General features: G+C 39.9%; 2 protein-coding genes across 2 annotated transcripts; one reads left to right on the top strand and one right to left on the bottom strand.

Annotated features, from left to right (window-relative positions):
* The first annotated feature begins 2,267 nt into the window (after window positions 1–2,267).
* Window positions 2,268–5,448, top strand: WFDC5 (WAP four-disulfide core domain 5). Its single transcript, XM_089513330.1, is given in 3 exon segments — window positions 2,268–2,352; window positions 2,815–2,955; window positions 5,303–5,448. Coding segments are annotated over 3 exon segments (372 nt in total).
* Window positions 5,449–11,777: 6,329 nt separating this feature from the next.
* LOC149315716 (uncharacterized) lies at window positions 11,778–19,388 on the bottom strand. Its single transcript, XM_089513329.1, has 4 exons — window positions 19,289–19,388; window positions 16,238–16,381; window positions 13,724–13,864; window positions 11,778–11,917 (listed from the first exon to the last, which is right to left on the bottom strand). Exons 1-4 carry the CDS (start codon window positions 19,386–19,388, stop codon window positions 11,778–11,780), a joined length of 525 nt encoding a protein of 174 aa, XP_089369455.1.
* Window positions 19,389–24,014: the final 4,626 nt, after the last annotated feature.

Below are 24,014 nucleotides of genomic sequence, written 5' to 3'. Positions count from 1 at the left end.
ATATATGTACACCCAATTTATATGGATGCTTTCAAAATATATATACTTACAGGGGTACAAGAAAGAAAAGAAAGCTCAAAAATAGAAAAGGGAAAGAAAGAAAGAAAGTAAACAAGATAGAACTTAATTTCACTCAAGGGGATGGAGTATAAATCAACAAAGGAATAGATACATGTAATCAGTAAAGAGCGATGAAAGATGGTCACAAATTGTGAGAAGAACAATGAAGAGAGGAAAATTTGATTTTTCAAGGTTATACTTAGATACCACAAAAAGAAGATAAAGAATGTGTGACCAGTCAAGTAAAGAAGATAATCAAAACTTTTTTTTGAGAATTTGTATGATATAATCTACAGGAAAGGAAGTCAAACAGTGTTATGTAACAATGATTACTATCTTTTTCCAATCCTTTTGTAAATGAATGCATTATCACTATCTTTATGTATTTTTATAGAATTAAATAACATTTTAAAAAATTAAAAACAGCTGAAGGAGATTTTTCAAGGTAGAATTTTCATCTTTAGAGCTCAGGTGTTACAAAGTGGAAACACCCAAAATCAAAGCTCTACTCACTCATGAAGCATATTGAATGATTCAGTCATGCTTTCTCTGACTAGCTTTCCTCATAGAGTTGTCCTTAGATCAAATGAAGAATGCCCATGTGTACTATATTCTGCTCCTTTCAGGAGATTTGATAAATGTGCCATAAAAATGTTTCAGGAATCAGTTATTGCCACATTCAAAACAGAAGGAGGTATTGCAAAAACCCAGGCCTCAGCAAGCCCATAGCTATAAAACAAATCTAAAAGTGGTTGAATCCTGCTGTTACAACTTTAACCAAACTGGATTTTGTAAGTTCAAAGCAAGTCTAGTAGGTTTTGAAATCTCACCAGTTTGAGAAACACCAGGAAGAACACATCAGCAGTGAGAGCACATTGAACTGAATGAACTCTAGTGAAAGGCCAGAGGAAAGCCAATAACAAAAAGCTATGTTAAGTAATCTTCAAGAATGCTGAAGAGAAGAGGCTGCTGCAGGTCCTCATAGAACACTCTTCCACCTAACTGGACTTAACTGGAATAAAGCACATGAACAAGTCAGATTGGTCTTTGTTCTCTTAATTATACATTTACCACAGCTTCAAATTAAGACAGCTAGCCCTCCGTGAAGCAGAGTGGCCCTACTTCATGAAGTGGTGAGGAAGAGATGCCAAATTATGTCCCACATCTCACCAGGAGGGTCCCTCACTACACTACAGCCCTAACAACCATTTTCTAGCTGTGACATATAACTCTCCCAGGACACAATCAAAGCTTTTCTCTAGACCAGCTTCCTGACCAGTGCTTCACTCTGAGGACCCACAACAGGAGTCCTAAGGCAGATACATTGGCTCTCCAGATAGCTCTGAGACCCGTTTTCCACAGCTACCAATGCTGTAGCAGAAAGCAGCCAGAGAGATTTTTCAGAGTGATCAGTTTGATACCTTACACTGAGGAGTGTTCAGAGCAAGGCATCAGGTCAGCAGGCACTCTAAGGTGGCTGCAGTGCCTTGCTCTTATAACCCCTCTGAGCTCTGTTGCTGAATCTGTGAAGCTACCAGGTGTTGCACTCAAGGATTTTTCCTCAGAGCAATGCATTTAGACTACCTATGCTGGGGTGATGCAATGGTCATCATGTCCACAATAATGTGCCCTAAGAGGGGACCACTCAATGAAGCATTTGGAAGTTGACTGGGGAGAGAGAAGGAAATTATAGGAACAGTGAATGGCAGGGGGAAGGAGCAAGGTGAGGGAAAGTGGTTGCATGAGGGGAAGGAAAGTAGGAGGCAGTGCACGTATCCAGCTAAACCTCTGGGACATTTTGTGTTATCCCTAAATGTGAACGTACCCCAAGTAATGCTATGTTATTATACTGTACAAAGGGGAAGGGGAACTGATGGATGACATCCATCACTCTGCAGACAGTCCTCATTTTTAGAAAACAGTCTGGAATGTTTCCTTAGGGTCCATGAAAGGGATGTGCTATGGTTAAAGAGACAGGCAGTTGGTGGATGCTAGTATTAAGTAATAAACTCTCCTGTTTCCACCTTGGGCGGAAATACTTTCATACCTAACAAGCCTATCACAGTATCACTGCAATTAAGCAAATCCATTGTGGTTTTGTGTTGAGAAATAGGGCACCAGGATCTTCCCCATCCCCATTTCTCCACTGGCTGAGGGCTTAAATTCTAGCTTCTTGTAAAGACTGAAAGCCAAAGTAAGAGGTGGCCATGAAGACACTTATGAGCTTTCTCCTTGTGAGCATCTTCATACTTTGGGTAGAGCTGCAACCTGCTATGTTACAAGAGACTTCAGGTAAGTACAAAATGTGACTTTCTCCATTTTCATTTCCCTTAAAGGTCCTGGGCAGCAGTTAAAAGGCAGGTCCAGCTTCTGCATCTTGAACAGATTCTCAAGGCGGGGGGGGGGGGGGGGGGAGGATAAATGCAGTCACAATTCAACGAATAAAAGCAGGATGAGGAATACTGAAATACTTAAATGAACAATGGAGCCTCTTCACTCTAATATTACCAGTTGTGGTTTCTAGGTGGAATGACAGAGTCCAGATGATGTACAGATTAATTTTAAATTACTACAAATGACATGTAATGTATCAAAGTACTGTAATGAGAAATGCTAATTTAAAAAAAAACTCATTGGAGTTTAGCAATAAAAAAATCACATTGTTCTTAGAAATTTGTAATGAATTGGTGGTAAATAATTAATTCATAATCAGTTATATTTGCACTTTGGTGGTATCAACTTTTCTTATTGCAGGTAAACCTGGTATCTGTCCAGTAGATCGTTGTCGGTGTAGTGGTCCTCAACCAAATACATGCAAAAATGATTATTCTTGCAAAGGAAAACAGAAATGTTGTATTTTTTGTTGTGCAATGCGCTGCATGGACCCAGAAAAAGGTACTGGGAAGATCAAGAAGTAGTAGGAGGAAAATGAAGAAGAAGAAAAGGGGGGGGGGTGATTTTGTAGTAGATGGATGTCGATGTAAATCTAATGCCCCTTTCCACTAAGGCCCATTTCACTAAGTTACCCTTAGTAACTTCCTTTGTATTGATAAAAATCATGCAAAGTAGTATTTAAAACTGTTGGTGGAAAATGCAAATCAGTTTCACAAGATGTGTTGATGGTTGTTCATTATAATTATACACATTTATGAAAATAGTTTAATTACTGGTTATTATTAATCAACAGAACCTCTCCTCTTAGAGACAATATGCCACTGAGTCCCAGCTTCTTGGAGGGAAACTGCAGGAAAGGGATGATTTGGAGGAATTCTGGGAGCCTAAGGAGTTTATCACAAGGGAAAGGGTTTAAAAACAGGGTTTAAATCTGGGAAAATCCTGTAAAAGCAGGATTATTTTCAGACAACATTGCGCAAATTGAGCATTAACATGATTTTAACGCATGCAGAAAGTGGGCAAAAATCAACCGTTTTTTATTTTTATAGAAATCCCAAAAGTAAAAAGTAGCCAATTTTGCCCAATTACTGCACGGTTAATGTCGGGTTAATGCTCCATTAGCTGGATGTGTCTGAAAACTATCCCACTTTTGCAGGTTTTTCTCAGGATTTAAATCCACTTTATCCACAGGATTTGGGCACTTTGCCTCCCTTGTGATAAGGTCCCATAGTCTAAAATGGCCCTTTTCTAAGCTCTGGTCTTTGGTAGGCTTCATCTCAGTTCTTCTCATGTTGTCACAGCAGAAACTGCTTCATATTGCTCTTAGATGAAATGACCTACAGAAAAAGACAGTGTTCCAGTATGGTATAATGATGAAAGTGTTGGACTGGAGGATCCAGATCGAACTGAGACATGCATTTCACGGGGTGCCCTTGAGCCAGTCACTCTCACATGCACTTGCAGGGTTGTAAGGAAGATAAAATGGGAAGGAGGCGAGCCATGCCTACTGCCTTGAAATCACTGGAGAAAAAGTGGGATATAAATTGAACAAACATGTAAATAATTATACGTTTGCCCAATGACACTGGTCTTCCTTAGACTTTAGTTGCATATATCCCCCCCTCCAGAAAAAGGAATACAACCTGGTTATTTATTTATTTCATTTCTATGTCACCTTTCTCCCAGAGAGGGACCCAAGGCAGCTCACAAATAAAACCATCTAAAGATTTTACAACAAAAAATTTAAAGACAAATAAAACCAACTAGCTAAAAAAAAGTATAAAATCACAAAAACATACAAAACATAGAACCAAAACACACAAAGCACTCCCTGATATGATTATATATTAAAAACCTCAGCTAGGCAAATGTTTATCTTAGTAGAACCAACTGATTGTTCTTCAACAAAACTTATTGTTTTATATACTTGACAGCTATAGTATGTCTGTTATCAAATTACCCAAAACAGACATTAACTTAACTGGCCTTAAAATCCTGCTTTTAAAATTACTTACTTTGGCTGCTTTCCAGTCCTTTGCATAGTACTGTCTGTACATGTGTTCAGTTTTTTTTAAAATCCCCTTCTAGAGAGTTCTGTGTGTATGTAGGTGACTGCTTTGTTGCTATGTGCCTTCAGGCCATTTTGGACTTATGGTGATCTAAGGTGAACCTATCATGGGGGTTTCTTGGCAGGATTTGCTCAGGGAGATTTTGCCCATACCTTCCACTGAGGCTGAGAAAGTGTGATTTGCCTAAGGTCACTCAGTGGGCTTCCATGCCTGATTGAAGATTCAAACTCTGTTCTCCAGAGTTGTAGTCCAACATTCAAATACACTATGCTGGCTCTCAGGTTTCTACTAATGATCTAAATCCTTCCTGGCTCATTTCCTGATTTTAATATATTGCAAGAACTTTCTGTTGAGCAGTATGCTCCTTGAATTCTTTTTTCATACATCTTATATTTAGTTTGAATTTCTTTTGTCAGTTTATGTTCCCTTATTGGATTGTGAATACATAGCAGTTGCACATGCATTACTGTAGATTAAGCATTCATAATTGACCAACAAGAGTCTAGCCTTTAGCCGTATTTTTTTTTTTAGGTTTTGTAAGTTACCTTGAATATTTCTCCAGTACTGGGGAAAAGATAAAGTATAAATGAATAAAATGATGATGATAATGATGATGATGATGATGATGATGATGATGATGATGATCCTGCCAGTAATAACTCCCAGAGTTTCTAGACTGTTTTTTTAAAGAGCTCTGTGAGCCTTAATAGAATAAGGATAAGAATATAGTGGACATTACAAATCTATTTCTGCATAGATATGGTCATTCTCTGTTACAGTGAGATTTGGACGCTGCCCCCCTGACTATATTAAATGCATCCGGGCTGAACCAAATGAGTGTGAACGTGACTTTCAGTGCCCCAAACCACAGAAATGCTGCTATAATGCCTGTGCTCAACGTTGTGTGGATCCTGTATAAAGGTAAATTGAATAGAAAACTGATAAACTTCCCTTAAGAGGAAATTCTATGACCTTTCTGAGTGTTGGCTCGGGAATCCTTTGGGAGATCTATGGATGATAAACAGTTGGCAATGGATGAGGCCAAGATAGGTTGCAATGCATGTGAACACACTGACACACAGAGAGACACCATATCAAAGAACAGGATTTTATGTTGAGAGTTTGGCAAAATAATTCCATCACATTGGCTGGTGGGGGCAGAACTGTGCTATGTGGTTAGGCCTATACATATGATACTGAGGATATATTCACAGCTTTTCAGTATGCATAAATTGCAAGGTCCAAAACAGCCCATTTAATCTTAGAAGGTAAGCAGGATCAGCCCTAGTTAGTACTTGGATGGGAGACCGCCAATCAGCTGTTGTAGACTATATTTCAGAGGAAGGAACTGGCAAAACCACCTCTAAGTATCCCTTGCCTAAGACTATCCTATGATTCAATAAATCAGCAGGTGACTTGAAGGCACATACATGCACACATCTTCACAAAAGTATTTGAAACATTTCATGCAAACCAATCTGCCCTGTACTTTTATCTAATCAAATCTGAAAACCAATAAAATCAGAAGCCAAAAGTATGAATATGAGTATGAACTAAATCTAGACTTTGTGTGAGAGTTTACTAAAGTGGTTCAATTATGACAAGTCTTTTCTTTTTTTCAGAGTAAATTAATTTTCTGATGGACTGCGAAAGAAAATGTGTCTTGAAAAACAACTCATTCACTCCCTCTACTGGCTTCAAGAAAAAGTAAACTTTGTTTATGCAGCAGTTTATGTGGTTCTTCTGATTACTGTGTCCTGTTATTTCTTTGCTCTCATTTCAAATACAGTACATTATTAATATCATGGGCACTAGAACCACTGAACAGAGATAGACCTCAGGGCACATCAGTTGCACCATCCAGGTTCACAGGGCAGCCACATGCAGGTGGAATCAATAGGATGAAATAAGGTAAAACCTAAATGTATAGGCTGGAAAATAAACTTGACACACTACAGCTCCCACTAGTTGATGACACTGTTTTTATTTGGCTCATGTAGACATGCCCAGAGTTTCCTAAATCCCTCCAATGTTTTCACCCCCAGGAATCTTCTGGAATAAATGCATCCTGTGATCTGCTTGTCAATGCGTGCCAACTAATAGCTGAATTCCAACTTCCCACTTTCAAGAGCCTACTTGATATTAAAATGGTGATCAATGCCATGGTGATTAGGTTTTTTTTTAGAGTCATAGGCATTCTTTTAATACTTCCAGATCAGGACCACAGCTTTCTCTTTATGCTGCATAGCATAAAATTCTCCTCAACAAAATAGTTGAAGAAACTTCTCAGAGCATACCACTGGTGTTCCGACCTGATGCGGCACTTTGGTTACAGACCAGAGCTTTGGAAAAATATGTCTTGGACTACAGGTCCCATAGTCCCTGACCCTGTATGGCACTAGCTGGGGAATCATGGGAGATGCAGTCCAATAGAAAAACTTTCCCAAACTTCAGTTAAGACTAGGGGGGGGGGGGGGGGATCTGGAACGGTTCCTTCATGAAGCTTTGATCCAGTCACTTTTTCTCTGCCTAACATATCTAATAGGGATGGTGTGCAAATCAAGTGGATGAGGATGTTGTCCTGCATTCTTTGCAGGATGAGCTTGTATTAAAATGCTAGCAGGACACTGTAGAAGTCAGATATCGGTCATTTCATATTCAAACTAGAAATTAAAGTTGCAAAAATCTATGCCCACATCTAAAATCCAGTACATTGGCTTCTTGCCCCACAGATCTCAGGATAATCTTATTCAATAATAGACTTATTATTCTTCTCAATATTGAGTTGGATACATAGCTCACTTTTGATTAACATTATGTATGGATTTGTCTATGCATCATCACCTAATGAAATCATAGGATGAACAAATCCCATGAAATCTAAACTCAGGACACACTTGAGTGTAGAATGAAGTATTTCCCTATCCTCAGAGACTTGGGGGGAATAGACAAGTTTATATGGGTCAAATGCTATGCAACATTCCTTTTCTATGCAATATCTCACCATTTTTACAGATCTCAAAATGATAAATGTCATGAGCTTGATTTAGGATAAAGAACATCTTGCAGTTAGTTGTAGTCCTCCTCTCTCTTTGCATGCTCAGCTTACCCGATTTCATTTTGGACACCCCACCCCCATGGTCAGTCAGTGGCCAGGAAAAAAGGGTGGTGGCCAGACAGTAACTGGCTGCAAGAAAGCATTCTTCTGGACTTCCTGGGATTTTCCAGATTTCAGGAATGATAACATGAGCTTCCTTTTGCTGATTGCAGAAATAAAGCTGGCTTCTGCTTGGGCACTTCCATCTTCTCTCTTCTCCTTCTCAGCCACTAAATGGCCAAAGTTGAAACCAAGTTGAGAATATGGCCTACCAAATGAGTGTGGCCAGGTATCACTTTGGAGATGTGTGTGTGTGTGTGGTAATAGTTTTAAAGGAAGTTTTCTTGCCTTTTATCTTGTCACAGGTTGTCACAGCTTGAATCAGGTATATTTTGTATTCTGAATGGATGCAACCAGTTTATACTTGAGTATTACAAGTGAGATAGGCATCTGTTTGGCAGTTGTGTATGTGGACAGAATGCCGGACTATTTTTCTTATTCAGTTTGGTTCTTGTGTTCTTATGAGATTAGGATTTTCATTTCCAGTATGCCTTGGTGTGCTGTAGTGGTCTGAGTATTGGACTAAGATACTGAAAAACCAGTGTTCGAATCCCTGCGCAGCCATGGAAACCCACTGGATGACCTTGGGCAGGTCACACTCTTTCAGCATCAGAGGAAGGCAAAGAACAAATCTTGCCCAGAAACCCCATAATCAGTTTACCTTAGTGTCACCATAAGTCAAAAATGACTTGAAGACACATAACAACAATAACCCTATTATAGTGCCAGCAATATTCTGAATAAACAATCATTATTGTCACACTTCAACTGTCTATGATCATTTCTGAAATTCATCTAGTCACATTGGTGCTACACCTGGAACTCATTGCTTAAGACTCTATTGGTCCCAAAGATGGTACATATCTTCATTCAAGCATTTCCCTTCATTCTTTGGCTTTCCCACATCATTACACAGTATTAGCTGCTAAAGAAGATAGACTAGCACCAAATGGTAAAGCTGTAGTACAAGCAAATTTATTGATTGCTTTATCAGAGTATCTTCTAGCAATGGGAAGCCTGAAGAGTCTCCTGCAAGGACATCTTGGATGCTACTGGATATCTTGGATACGATCACTGCTGAAGATGTTCCTCTCTCAAGGCCAAAAAGGAGTTGGTCCTGGAGGCAGAAAAAGGGATCATTAAAGTAGTGACAAAGGAGAAGATGTTTTTCCTGACTGAAAAGTCAGTTTCTGTCATGAGCTGCTGGCTCACTTTCATAAACTAGGGTCTCTTCTCATGAACCATATAATGTCAGAGCAATGTTGCAATCATTCAACATAGTGGTTTATAGTGGTTTTTCAGGGAACTGGAAAAAAATCTCAGCTGTTCATCAGAATCCACAGAACTTATCTGATAGACAAAAAAGGAACCAAATTTCATAGTTGGGAACTGAATCATATATTTTGTACTGTTTATAAAGATGTGTTATAATAAGAAATATAATGTGTGATGGATAAGAAGTATGGAACTCAATATATATATACAGTACTGGGAGGAATGCAGGATATAAATAAACATAAAAATAAAAATAAACATAATAATAATAATCCCTGATCCTGAATTCAAGCTGGAAGAGGTAAGCAGGCTTATTTGTTAATGGGATAAACTCCACAGGCTGTTTAGATGGGGTTACATTCCCCCTGATGTCTTAGATTCGTAGCTTGGTTGCACTCTTGGACTCAGCCTTAAGCCTCCAGGCTGAGGTGGCCAGGGTTTTGGCCAGAGGTATGTTTGGACAATTAAAGCCAGTGCACCAGCTGAACCCATTCCTTGTAATGTCTGATTTGGCCACAATGACACATGTCTTGATTACATATGATGTATATTTTCTAGATGTTTTAGATGTTCTAGTTGTTTTACCTATTTTATTTAACTAATAATAATGTCAGTATTTTATTGATTGTATTTTATACCTGTACTGTATTATTTTATTGATGTAATCCCGCATTGATCTGCAGGGAGAGGTGGGAAAATATCATCATCATCATCATCATCATCATCATCATCATCATCATCATCATCATCTTATTTGATTTACCATAGTGCACTCTCCGTAGGGCTGTCTTTGGAACATGTTTAGAAATTGCAACAGGTCCAAAATGCTGCTACCAGACTGCTGATTGATCTCTGTTGAAGAAGCTTCAGTAGTTCTGGGTTCGTGTCTGGGCACAAATCAAAGTGCTATTTATGACCTATGAAGCTCTGTACTGCTTGAGTCCAGACTTTCTGAAAAACCGTACTGTCCAATATGTACCTGCCCAAGTTTTAAGATCCTCAGTGGGGGGCTTTCCTTTGGTCTCACCACCATCACAGGAATGTTAGAAGAGGACATAAGAGAGAGCCTTCTTGGTAGCTGCTCCCAGACTGTGGCATTCCCTCCCATAAGAAGCTAGGTTGCGCCCCAACCTCACCGCGCAACACTCTTTCTGCTAGCAGGATCATACTCAGGCATTTGACTGTTAACTGTCTGTTGCAGAATGTCTTTTAATCTGGAGTGTGTATTTCTACTTTTATCTTCATCATTTATATATTTTATTTGCCTTACAAAAACTGTCTAAAAATAATATTTAAATGTGAATGTTTGTTTAATTGTCTTTTAACTTTCGTACTATCCATTGTTTAAAATGTATTTTAGTTCAAATTGTGAACTGCATTCACCTCTGATTGGGAAAAAGGTGTGAAAATAAATAAATAAATAAATATGGTGACTCTCTCCATCAATAACAATTCAAGGCCCACTTCTATCTACAGTTATTAAATTCTAGAACCAATGAAAGCTAGAACAATGAGACCAACAATCATTGGACTAGTGAGAATATCGCTCAGAGTTTTCTTTTGTTCTTCTGTAGACTACATGTATAAGTCTAGAAATTTTAGTCAAAATATCGACCCCAAAAACCTGAGTCGACTTATTCAATGCATCAATGTAAGTACTATATTACTCTTATTTTTAAAAAAGGGAAAAATCCCCTTATTAGAGGCAAGAATGTAATCTGTACTGGATGCACTGGTCCCCCAGCAACAAGAAAAGAACTGCTGGACTTAAGCCCCTTCCCCATTGCCATTCCCTTTTCCTTTTGTGTCATGTTTTTTTGGATTGTAAGCCTGAGGGCAGGGAAATATCTAATTAATTAATTGTAAGCCTCTCTTAGAGCCTTTGTGGTTGAATAGCGGGGTATAAATACAGTAATAAATAAATGAACTCTCTCATCCATCCAGCCTTTAGGGTGAGCACAAACGGTTATGCCTGTTGGAATTTTTAAAGTTCTTTGGCACTGTTTGACAAATGCACAAACACTTTCAAAGAAACAGTTGCTAAAGTTTGAGGGAAAATATTACATTTATCACTGGTGAAATCATAATCATAGAAATCATAGAATCATAAAGCTGGAAGAGACCACAAGGGCCATCCAGTCCAACCCCCTGCCATGTAGGAAGACACAATCAAAGCATCCCCGACCGATGGCCATCCAGCCTCTGTTTGAAAACCACCGAAGAAGGAGACTCCATCACACACCACACCGTTACTCAAATAGCTCTTACTATCAGGAAGTTCTTTCTAATGTTGAGGTGAAATCTCTTTTCCTGTTGTTTGAATCCATTGCTCTATGTTCTAGTCTCTGGAGATCCAGAAAACAAGCTTGCTCCATCCACAATAAGACATCCCTTCAAATATTTAAACATGGCTACCATATCACTTTTTAACTTCCTCTTCTCCAGACTAAACATGACCAGTTCCCTAAGCCACTATTCATAGGGCATGGCTTCCAGACCATTCATCATTTTGGTCATCCTCCTCTGGACATGGATACAGAGAGTGGCTAAACACAATTTCTAATGATAAGGAGGCGCTAAGGCAGTAAACAACTTATCACTGGCTTTTCCTATGAGTTGGAAAACCAAACTAAGGCATGCAAGTGGGGGGAAAAAACACAGAAAGAAAGAATCCAGTAGCCGATAATCCAGCATTGTGGAGGAGGGGGTTTAAAACAGGGAACAATCATCACCAAATTATCTTCCATGAATTATAAGTGACATGGTTTATGTGTTCAATTGAATACCCAGGCAAACAGTAACAACATCATTTTCCACATACCTTAGCGTGGATCCATACAGCGCAAGGCACACTTTGAGAAGCAGCATTTCTTGGTTCCTTTGCATTCAGAATCATTATTACACTCATAGTCTGCAAGCTTGGGGCATTTAAAAACCTCTCCAGGGCAGACTTTAGGTTTATCTATAGCACAGAGTACATAAACACAATACATATTCAGTGAAAGAGTCCTTCAACAACCAAATGTCTAAAACTTAATTACAAAACCTGCCGTTTCCATATGATAAAACATTGTGTTAGAGTCTGGTCCTAGTGAGGAAGCTGGTACTGCATTTTGCTTCAGCTTCAGAGACCTCTTAAGGCATAGAACAGAACAGATAACTGTAACGTTGGCCCCTGCAATATGAGGTTACATTAGGCCTTAGTGGTCTGCACTTTCCTTATTGGAAGAACCAGTTAAGTACTCTCTTCAGAAGGCAAAGAGAGAATGCCAAGTGTGTCTTCAGCTCAAGCAACTGACTTTGGGGATCCTGGACTGGAGAATATGCAGTCTTGGAATGGATTTGGTAATGGTTGCCCTGACATACAACTCAGATCATATATATACTAGGCCCTACCATGCAACACAACTCATACATACTTACAAGGCATACACCTGGACAATATGAGAAAAGCATAGTATTATATTATATGATTTATTTATATGCCACCTTTCCCTCAGGATGGGACCTAAGGTGGCTCCCATAAGAACAAATTAAAAACATTTATAAAAAGTTTAAAACCAATTTAAAAACACCACAATAAAACATTATAAAACTGATTGAAAATCATATAAAAGTTAAAAACGGATTAAATATACATCAATATTGAAAACTTTGCCTGCTTAAGCACGAAAAGCTTGCTTAAATAAGAATGTTTTTGTTTGCTAGGGAAAGGAAATCATGGAAAGGAAAGGAAACATGACACATGTCATTGAAACTTTATGAGGTGGTAGAAAAGAGAGAAAAAATGTGAAAGCAAAGCATTCAGAAATCTTACACTGTGAAAAGAAATAGCAGGCACCCCTCCAACCAGAGGCATTTACCTGTGGCAAAAATATACATCTGGAAGTTAACTGAAGGTCATCTTTCTAAATTACCATTATGTTGTTTTCATTACGCATACACAGAATTGTGATGTGTATACACTCATCCCTCCACATTTGCAGCTTTGACTTTTGTTGATTTTCTTATTCATGGATTTTATTAATATGTGCTCTCTAGGAATATCTGAGGCCTCCAGCACAACTCTATGGCCAACTTTAATCAAAAGTTGCACTGAAGGACCTAGAGAGATTCCTAGAAAGAACATTCCACTGTAGCTCCTCCAGTGCAATTCTATGGTCAAAGTCTGGCAGATGTCAACCACAGAGTTGCACTGAAGTACCTAGAGATTCCTAGACAAGTGTTCTCTCAAGTAAAAACATAAGTGTTTTTGTTATTTTTCAGTATTCCCACATTCACAGGAATCCTGTGACCCTAACCCCAGCATACAAGAAAAGTGTACTAGCAATAGTTACACAACTAAAAATGTCAAAGATGTTGAGGAATTGGGAGGCGTTACAAACCGCTGCTGCTCTTTGCTCTGCGAGGGAGTCACAGCATACAAACCGCGCGACTCCCTCGCGGAGCAAAAAAGAAGCTCCAAAATGGAGCTTCTTCCTGCAGCGCCGTTATGACGTCGTGAGGCACCCATGGCGCACCCGCGACATCATAACCGCCGTGACCCATCTGGACGCTATGCGTCCAAGACGTAAACATGGTGGCGGCCGTGTGGAACGGCTGTTGCCATTTGTCACGGACTGAGTCCGTGATAGGGAAAGGGGCGTCTAGAAGAGACACCCTCTTTTTAAAATGGGACGTCCTGAGGAAGTCCGAAATGGCGGTCTATAACCCGCCATAGAAAGGCAAAGTGAAGTGAAGCATTATATGTTAACAGTAGACACAATACCTTGCTCTGGTGCTCGGCATTCTTTCCCACAAAAACCCTCACAACATCGGTTTTTCCCCGTACACTCCTCGTCTTTTTTGCAGCCATCAGGGGCGAGCATTCGGCATACTATGTATTGTACTGGACAGGCACCAGCTTTCACTGTAATGAATTCAAGGTAATAGGTGTTTTGTTTTGTTTTGTAATGTTTTGTTTTGTTTAAGTACAACAGAAATGAGACAGTGCAGGAATGTGGGCAAAGCCCACATGCTGCAGAAATTAGACTTGTAGATTTTACTACCTGATGCTTGGCAGAAACCAACTTCTTTATTTAGCTAGGCTGCATCTGCACTGCAGAAATAATTCAGTCTGACACTGCTTTAACTGCCATGGGTCAGTGCTGTGGAATTCTGAGATTTGTAGTTTGATGGTGCAGCAGAGCTCTCTAACAGAGAAGGGTAAATGTCTCACAAAACTACAGTTCCCAGAATTCCATAGCATTGACCCATGACAATTTAAGTGGTGCAAACTGCTGTACAGATGCAGCCCTAGCCTTTCCTTAACAGAAGGAAAAATATTCTGCAGTCCTTTAAACGCCTCCCCCAATGTTTGATATTCTTGGGATGTGAACTGAGATGTGAGGTAACCACATTAAAATGACAACAAGTCACACTGACCTAACTGTCCTCAGTGGGGTTGCCTCATTTATAGAACTCACTTTCACTGAGGATATGATGGTCCCCCATGCTTTTATCAAACAGTCAACAGCTGAACATTCATTATTTGTACAGCTATTCAGGATACTGTAAGCAAATGTTTTATTTGTTTTTGCTTCCCAATGCTTTGGACAGTGTCTTTATATTGCATTTTTAGATCTGTCTAATTCATGTTTTCACTCTATATTTTTAAACGTATATTTCAAAGCTAATGTTTAAACATTCTGAGCTTTGCCTGTAATTAACAACGCTTCATCAGAAGGATCAGGTTGTCTATAAATTGATTTTCAGTTAGCTAAGCTTAAGTTATTATAGTGTAAGTCATTTAATTTTGTGATTGGTTTGATTCTGTCCATTTCACTTCTTAAATTTTAAAAATAGCATAGTGATTTTTTTTAATTCCCAAATGTTAGAAAACTAACTTCAGAATTCTTTAAGTTGTGGTTCTTGCTGCTTGTTAGAAGAAGCCAAGATTGATAGATTGCTACAAGTTTTTTGTGCATGGTCAGGGATGTCACCAGGGCCGGGGAAGGAAGGTGGACAGCACCAGGTGACATCTCTGAAGACAGTGGTGGCAGAGGCAGAGACAGCAGGAACATGGAGCACTCAGGGCTCTACCCACACTCCACACACCCCGCTGCTGCAGTCTCTTCGGGGAAACATGGGGGCCTGGGTACTCCACACACATTCACCATGCTCATCTCTTCAGGGTGCCACAGTCCACTAAGGAGATGAGTGGCAGTGGCAGCAGGAACGCTGCACTGCTTTAATTGCTATTGCTCAATGCTATGGAATTCTGGGATGTGTAGTTTTGTGAGATATTTAGCCCTTTCTATCAGAGAGCTCTGGTGTCACAACAAACTACAAATCTCAGGATTCCATAGGATAGAGCCATGGCAGATAAAATAGTGTCAACTGTATTATTTTTGCAGTCCCGATGCAGCCATGGAGTCCTAGGTCAACACTCAAACCACTACATCATGTTGGCTCTTCAATATGTCTACTTCCTCCTTCTCTCTCTCTAAACTCCTATATTTGGTTTTCTTTTGTTCAGCTCCATTCTTTGTCGAGTGAGATTTCTGGGGTTTCTGAAGTTTCAGCTTCCTTTTAGAGCTCTGTGATTCTTAACTGATAGTTTGGGGTACAATTACAAGATGTTAATGAAGCCCTTAGTTCCTGCCGGAGTTTGTTTTGATGGCTCTGGAAACATGGTCAGGTACTTGTCTTCCTTAAAAAGATTGCTCTCTCCACTGATCTCTTTCCAAGGAAACTGATCTCTGCATAGGCACAGGTGCCATGGAAATCTCATTGCTCAGAGATGTGCTAAACAGAACAAAGAAGATCTAGATGTTTATGGAGATAGGAGGATGTAATGTACATGTGATGAACTTTAGAGCAAGCTGCCTGACCTTTCCCCTTGTAGAGCAAAAACAGAACCTTGAATCTGTGGGAGTCTCCATCTGCCAGAAAGTTTCAGTGAGTGACAAAAAGCAACTTGAAGGTGTTGTACAGAAATGCACCATGATTCACATCCTGGGATGTGATTGTACTTACTCCTGTGTAGACATGCACAGAATTGAGCTGTGCTTATTGCCTTTAAGATTGGAAAACGTGCACATTAGTACTATTAACGTAATTTCATTCCTGCTTAGTATTTAACACCTATTGGATGACTAATAGAGATCAACATGAGATGGTTGGGGCATTTCCTGATTAGCTTTAGGAAGAGACATTTTTTCTGTTTGTAAAAACACCAACTTTTCTGCAATAACCCTATAATCCAAGATCACCCCAAAGAGGGAAGAGTGGAACACAGTACCTCCCTGGGGAACAAAACAGGCTTTTCCACAGGGCCCTGGGCAGCATTTCAGTGATCCTGGGCAGTGATCATCTCCATTGCACTGATTTCCAACAGTTCCTCCATGACAGATGGCATCGTTGCGTGGACAAACCCCAGGCTTCACTTGAAAAAACAACAAGAAGAAAATGCTTTTAATGACACTCACAGGGACCCTGGGGCAGGAAGGAATGTTGATTTAAGAAATAGCTGCCAAGAAATAAAAGAAAGTTGAGAATACCATTGTGAAAATGAAAAGAAAGCAGACTTGGCAGAGCATTAGCAAATGAATCTTTATTTGGCCCAACATTTTTAACAAGATTTCCAACTGCTCCTATATTGTATGGACAAACCTCAGGTTCCACTTGTTGGAGAGGAGGGGGGGGGACAGTTTTAATGACAAGGATAATGGATCTAAGTCAGTTCAATATTCAGCTTTAAGATTTAAAAGACACTGAGGATTCCTATTCCAGTGTTACAATTTCATCCAAAAAACTGTTGCAGACATCTCTGATCCCAAACTGGAACAGAAATACAGACTTTGGTGATCCAAATGTAGTTTAGGATAAGCACACTGTACCTGTACCACAAAACCCAGAAATGCTGGGTATAACTGACCTTGTAAAACTAAGAGCCATATCTATTATGTGCTCCTATCTTGGTTTTCAACTGCAGTACCTGTAATGTTAGAAAAATCTGCAATTTTAAAGTCCCTTTTTGTGCAAATATTAACGCTGCTGCCTTCAGGCTATATTATGGCCTTTAGACCTTTAGGTTAGGTCTCTTCTGTTGCAATTGCTTCATTTTGTTTCGTGTTCGCTTGTTTGTTTTTCATCATTTCTCTTGCCATTCATTTGTTCCCTTGCTGATTTTTTCAGAATCTCATGCTACTACCACCTGAAGCTAGCATAGTAAGAAGTTGCTACGCTTCCAGTGTTTTATGGTCCACATTTTATCCTAAGAAGCCTTCAAGATCTTCCTGTGCAGCACTGCACAGCCTTAAGGCAGGTTCTCAAATTACCAACTCCTTCATACTAAGGCCTCATTCCCACTTACTGAAAGATCCAAATCTCGATCAGGCTCTGCTCCACTATGTCAAATCGATTCCAAAAGGTCCCTCGTCCACATATGAATGGGGACCTTTTGGAATCGCTGTTTTTTGGCACGGACCTTCATTCCCATGTGTTGGCACTTGCTCCCCAGTCTGGCCTTGGCCCCTCTCCTGGCCTCTGTGCTCCCTCCCACCGGCCTGCCCATGGCCCCTTCCGTGCTTGCCTTGGCTCCTTCCCCGGTTGGGTCTGAGGCTGAGAGAATGTGACTTGCCCAAGGGAGGTGGGTTGCTCAGCGAAGATTTGAACCCTGGATGGAACTCTGTGATTTTTTATTCCTTTTTTAAAATATAAAATAAAATAAACTGATGAAGTGACAGAATGGTTTAACAACTACTTGCAAAGGTGCTAAACCACTCTACTGCTTCATCAATTAATTTTATTTCCAAAAAGAAAAGAAAAGAAAAGATGCCCTGTCCTCCTTCTTACAAGCCCTCTCTTTGCAAGGCTCCCCAGGTCCCTCCTCTTCCTCCTCCTCTTCATGTTCTTTTTTTTTTTGTAAATAAAATTAATTGATGAAGAGATAAAGTGGTTCAGCACCTTTGTAAGTAGTTGCTAAACCATTCTTTCACTTCACTTATTATTATTATTATTATTATTATTATTATTATTATTATTATTATTATTTAAAAGGAACCAAAAGTCACTCGCACTGGGGGGGGGAGGGCATGGAGGAATGACATCTCCAAAAAAAATGAGGAAGGATGATAAACCTCTGCCATTAGTCCCTCCCCTCCAGAATGCTGTGATTCCAGTCTGTGGTTCCCAATGCTCAACACTCTTTGGAATCGTGTTTTTTCCCCAAAAGAACCTCTTTTAAGCTGGTGTCTGAAAAAAACAGTTCTTTTGCCTTTGCCTCCCTTCATCATGACAGATTCAATCACATTGCGACAGGAACCGGTTTCAAATGGGAACGAAGGTCATTTAATTCAATCAATGATTCGATTCTTTTTATAGTGGGAATGACCCCTAAGAGAGTGTCACTCAACTAGAAACTCTATCACTATAATGCTACCCTCAACAAGCAGTTCTGTGTGACACTGTAGGTCTTCACTTTTTCATTAGTTACTACTACTGTATGTGCAAGAATTATTTCATATCAATGCAAATTGCCTTACTGTTCATTTTAGAAAAGAGGAAATATATGCCCCCTCATTTCAAAAAGATGTGGATCTGATTTTTATTCGGGGCGGGGGGGGGGAATAGTGTAGAAGAATAAGTCTCAGATTGACAATCACCATTCTCTTGGAAAACAAATAATTACTATACTAGAAAAGGTAATACTTGGCAAATTCAAACAGCAGTGTAGAAACTGGGCATAGTTCTAATGCCTTCTAAACAGTTTCTCAGATAGACCACTCTAATTTATTGTCTGTGGGGCTGCCTTCGAACACTTTCTAAAAACCTAAACTTAATCCAAAAGAAAAGCAACCAGTCTCTTGAGTGGGAATGGGCAAGCGGGACATACTGAACAATAGAAAGAATCGCTGTCTTCTAGCTGCTGCTTCCAGAGAGCATCTCTTCAATGAGTTAAGGAAGCCAATATTTCTCAGATTAGATTTTAATTCTTGGTTTCAATAAGTACATTTATTAGTTACCGTTGTTTAAATCATTTTGTGTTTGCTTCATTTATACCTTGCATCTTCAACATCACAATGTTCCAAAGGAATTAAAGACTGAAATATGAAACCTTATAGATCAAACACACGAGTCGGAAAACTCAAAACAGCAGCAAATGGAAGCACTTCTAGATATGACTCCACCCCACTCCCCACCCCAATAACAGTGTTCTTCATAGCTAAAGAAAGAAAGAAGCTGAGTCCTTGATGCCCATATCTTAGCCTCACCCAGCAAAAACTGTTGGCAGCATTATTCTTCTGCTCACATCAGAGTTTAGCTAAAATGTATTGCTCTTGGCACTTACCTTTTTCTGGGGGTGGCACACGTGAGGCATGGCAGAATAGTGGCAACTGTACACACAGAGTGAAGAAACCTATGAGAAAGAAAATGCTGGTTGAACCCATGGTGCTCTTAGCAGCTCTTAGCAGTGGGGTCTTGCAATGGCCAAGGTGGGAATTTATGCTCTTTTCAATGCACCTATGGAAGGAGGCGCACCAGCAGCATCTTCTGGGAAGAATGCCAAGTTTCTTGTTTTTCTGGATTTCCACTCTCCTGGACTGAGAGAACAAGTTCAAAAATACATTTCATTGCTAATTTAACAGGCATTGCATCTCCCCTGGAGTACTGGAATCTCTGTGGGGGGATAGGGCTTTTAAGCAGAGTATTCTCAAGAACCTCAGCAAATGTTTCCCATAATACTGTAGGAGAAGCACTAGTGTTTGTTTAATAGATTTAAACACTGTATACTAGGAAGTTTATTGCATGGGGCATAAACCGTTCCCCAGCGCGTTCTAACGGGGACGAGCGTGGGCGCGCATGGAGCGCGATGGGCACCGGATGGGGGGGACGCTTTGAAACAGTCCCCAGAAATGGCGCCCTCTGGAACAGAATTGGGACGCAATGGGAATGCGTGGCGGCGGCGGCGTTCCCCCGTGCGATAAAGTCGCGTTTTGGGCCCCATCCGGTGCCCATCGCGCTCCATGCGCACCCACGCTCATCCCCGTTAGAACGCGCTGGGGAACGGTTTATGCCCCATGCGATAAACTTCTAGATTTCATTTTTTAGAACTGTTCAGCAAATGTTTCTAGTTTAGTCTAGCAGAAGTCTAGTTCCTGCCAGCTACCATAGGATAACAAAATGTAACATTAGTGCACCGAAGGGAAAATTACATGAGGCTTTAATAAACCACTTAGAAAGTTACAAGAAGTATAAATATTATTCCATGATCATTTTGTGTAGGCACCTCAAGTGCACAGAACTTGAGATTGGTTGCAAAAGGGCTCCTTATGGCTTGCTCATTTTAAAATGTGGTATTTTGAGAATCCTTCTGTCTTGAAAGCATTTGCAGCCTTTATGACAGTCAGTGAACATCATGACCAGCTGAGGTTCAGTATTATATCTGAGTTTAAGGGTATCATTATCTTTTATTTCTTGGCTTCTTCATCTATGGAAACAAAAATAAGCAAAGTGGGTTTTTGTGCATTTTTCAGGCTATGTGACCATGTTCTAGAAGATTTTCTTCCTGACATTTCACCAGCATCTGTGGCTGGCATCTTCAGAAAATGCCAACCACAGATGCTGGTGAAATATCAGGAAGAAAATCTTCTAGAACATGGCCACATAGCCCGAAAAACGCACAAAAAACCATGAATGCTGGCCATGAAAGCCTTCGACTACAAATTAAAAATAAGCAAAATTCTTTCGCTCACAGAATTTATGCAGGCAGCAAATTGAGAAAGCCCAGAAGGGAGTGATTTAGGCCCTGGACAGACGGCCCTTTGCGGTGCATCCATGACATGCTAAGGTTGCTCAAGGGTGGGGCGTGCACACGCCCCGCACCCTAGCACGTCATGGGCATACCGCAGCTGTGCAGCACCATCCAGATGGTGCGCACAGCGATGACATGCAAGCAGCGCAGCATCCATACGGAGCTGTGCCACTGGCACATAATTGTGCCATTCCTGACCCTTTGGCACGGCACAAGTACACCGCAAAAAGGAGCCGCTTTCAAGTGTTCCTTTCTTGCTGTGCAGCAGCGTTGCACAGTTTGATTGCTGCGGTGCTGCTGCGGAGCAAGGAGAGGCACCTCCCCAGCACCTTTTTCTGGTGATTTGTACCCCACCATAGTTACACCTTGATGTATGAAGCTTAACACAGGAATAATGACTCATTTATCCTGAGCCATGGAGGTTTGCTGAGAGGTTGAATTTGAAGGAGACACATTCAGTGCTGATCTAGTCTTAGAAATTGTCATCATATGTAAAATTCCTGTGTTGGGGTCCCACTGCAATGTGTCTGTACATGTTCCTGGGTCTGCTACTGCTCTTCCTTGCTGCCAATGTCCAATCAATAGACCTTTTTTGTGTTGAATAGCAACAGTCAATAGATGACATCATTAGCGTTGGAGAATTATGAATTAAGGTATGGGCTTCATGCATATCTTTTTTAAGATAAAGTAAGATTGGATAGAAATTTTAACAACCATTTAATCCGTAAATCATTATTTAGAATTTGGACTAAAAATAGATGGAAATGGTGTAGTAAATTACCTCTTTGGGTATAGCCAGCGGAAGCCCTGGTTAGAAGAGAGGAATATAGAGCTAACAATTGGATCAAATACTCAGATGTTCTAAAGAAGATAAAGGATAAAATTATATTAAAAACACAAGAAGAATTGATTAGGGAAGGAATAAATTGTAATTGGTTTTCTTACAGGCAATTAGTAGAAAGATTTAAAATGGATAATAAATTAAGTGGGATTGGACCTGGAGACCAAGAATTTGAAAATATTATTAAAAATGGGGAGAAGAAAAGAATTTCAAAACTTTATAACTTAATTACAAAATGGGAATTGGAAGAAGAGACGGTAAAAGATTTCATGGTCAAATGGGCAAAAGATTGAAAACAAACAATAGAAATGGAACAATGGGAAAAAATTTGGAAAACCAGGATTAAATACACAAGCAGCATGGAGTTGAGAGAAAATTTATACAAATCAATGTACTGGTGGTATCTAACGCCATATAGATTATCTAAAATGTTTAGAAATGTCAATCCTATTTGCTGGAAATGTGGGAAAGAAGTAGGAACATATTTGCATATTTGGTGGAACTGTGAGGTTGCAAAGAAATTTGGAAACAGATACATAATGAAATGAGAAAGATGTTCAAGATAAAGGTTAGTATGTGCCCAAAGATGTATTTGTTAAATATCATAGAAGATGAAAGAAAAAGAAGGTGAGAAAACTATTTTTATTTATTTTTTATTTTTTTGCAATAATTGCTGCTAGAATAATTTATGCGAAGGGCTGGAAAAGGAAAGAAGTACCGCAATTAGAGGATTGGAAATTGAAAATGTATGATATATTTGCTATGGAAAAGATGTCCTGTATGATGAAATTGCAGTTGCTACAAAGGTTCTATATAGAATGGGGACCTTGGTTGGAGTATATAAAAGTAGAAGGAGGAGAGAATAGAGGGATAGCTTTAACAAGTTAATAATGACTAAAGGTAATTAGCTTAAAGGGGAGAAAGGAAATATAGATGTATAAAATAAATAGATCAATGGAATCAGGCTCTTAATTGTATTAATATTAGTTTCTGTCTAATTAAAAAATGTTGACGGGATTGAGAACATAGAAATAATAACAAGCATATAATAAGTATTTTTGGAACAGGATAGGAAAAGTAATCAAGCACTCTCTGTATAATAGTGAAAGATCTTTATAAGAGGTAGTAGCAAATCAGGAAAATAACACGTTCATAACCACAGTTTAGGAAGTAGATTTTTATTTTGTTTATATTTGCATAATGTGTATTAGTATGTTAATAACTGTAAAACTTTGGATTTTATACAATAAAGTTATAAAAAAAATAGATGACATCAGAACAAATTAATTGAAATTGTCAATTCTGTCAGAGTTTTGCATCAGTTAGCCAATGCTCTAGCAGAAGCCACCAGTGCTGCAAAGCCGAAGAACATCAACAGCCTTGCTTTTTTTCTCCCAAGCATGCTTCTGAATCCAAATGGATGCTGGTTATTTTTCAGTGGGGAGGGGGAAGCTACAGTGTGTTGGTTGCTCCCAGACTGTCCCATAAGTTACATAGTAAGGATTGGTTTTGCAATAGGCCCCCTGGGTTAAACATGCTGCTGCTTAATGCCAGGTTGGTCAGTTCCCCCCCCCCCCCCAAACTTGGAGGAAGATACTGACCTAGTTTGCATCACAGGTTGGATGAAGTTGGGGAGCTGATTTATCCCAGCTTTTGTCTGCCTGGGTTCTTTGTGGAGCAACAGGCGCAGCCCTGGGGAGGGGACCCGGGGGAGGGGTGAAGTTGCAGGGCTCTATCAGGATTCCTTCTCCCTCACCAGGTGCCCCATCCCACAGTTTACTAAGTCCTTATACTGGAAAAAAAGGCAGGATATCAACAACAACAATTGTGTAGTTAAAGGAATGTGGCCAGGCAGAATAGGGATATTATTGCTGCACCATCCACTCTTCTGTTCAATAGTCTCCTTTCCTCAGCTAGCCAGGCTTGCTCTCTGCAATGGCGTTGGAGTCTCTCCAGCTTGTTGTTGCCACTAAGAGACACTGCAATGAAGAGTTACAATGGGTCCCCTTGCAGAATCACTCACTGGCAGGAGGAGGCTGGTTTTGTCATCCTGAAGTGCTCTGCTCAGCAGTGGCACAGACCTCCATCGCTCTGGATGGCTGACTGGCTTTTCAAGTGGGTTTCAAGAGTCGGATGAGGAGTTAAAGCATAATTAAGACATTGTGACTATGTGTTTGATGCACAGTCTTTAAATTCTACAGTGATGTTCTTCAGATTGTATCTGGGCACTATGGTTGATTTATTGTTGGATTTCAGCTGTTGTGATGTTTGATATTAGCAGTAAATGGGCTGTCAGTCCAATCCTGGGCTTGTTTTTACACAGTCACCTATTTCTTTGTCTGAAGAGTTCCTCTGTAACAAAGAAACTGATGGTTTCACAAAATTTTGTAAGCTGGTCTCTTGCTTCATTTCTAGATCCTA

The sequence above is a fragment of the Sceloporus occidentalis genome, unplaced genomic scaffold (genome assembly GCF_023333645.1).
Source record: "Sceloporus occidentalis isolate IW3139 unplaced genomic scaffold, rSceOcc1.0.p SCAF_3, whole genome shotgun sequence".
Classification (NCBI taxonomy): Eukaryota; Metazoa; Chordata; class Lepidosauria; order Squamata; family Phrynosomatidae; genus Sceloporus; species Sceloporus occidentalis.
Note: the sequence above shows the minus strand (reverse complement) of the source record. Positions and strands in the feature narration are given on the sequence as shown.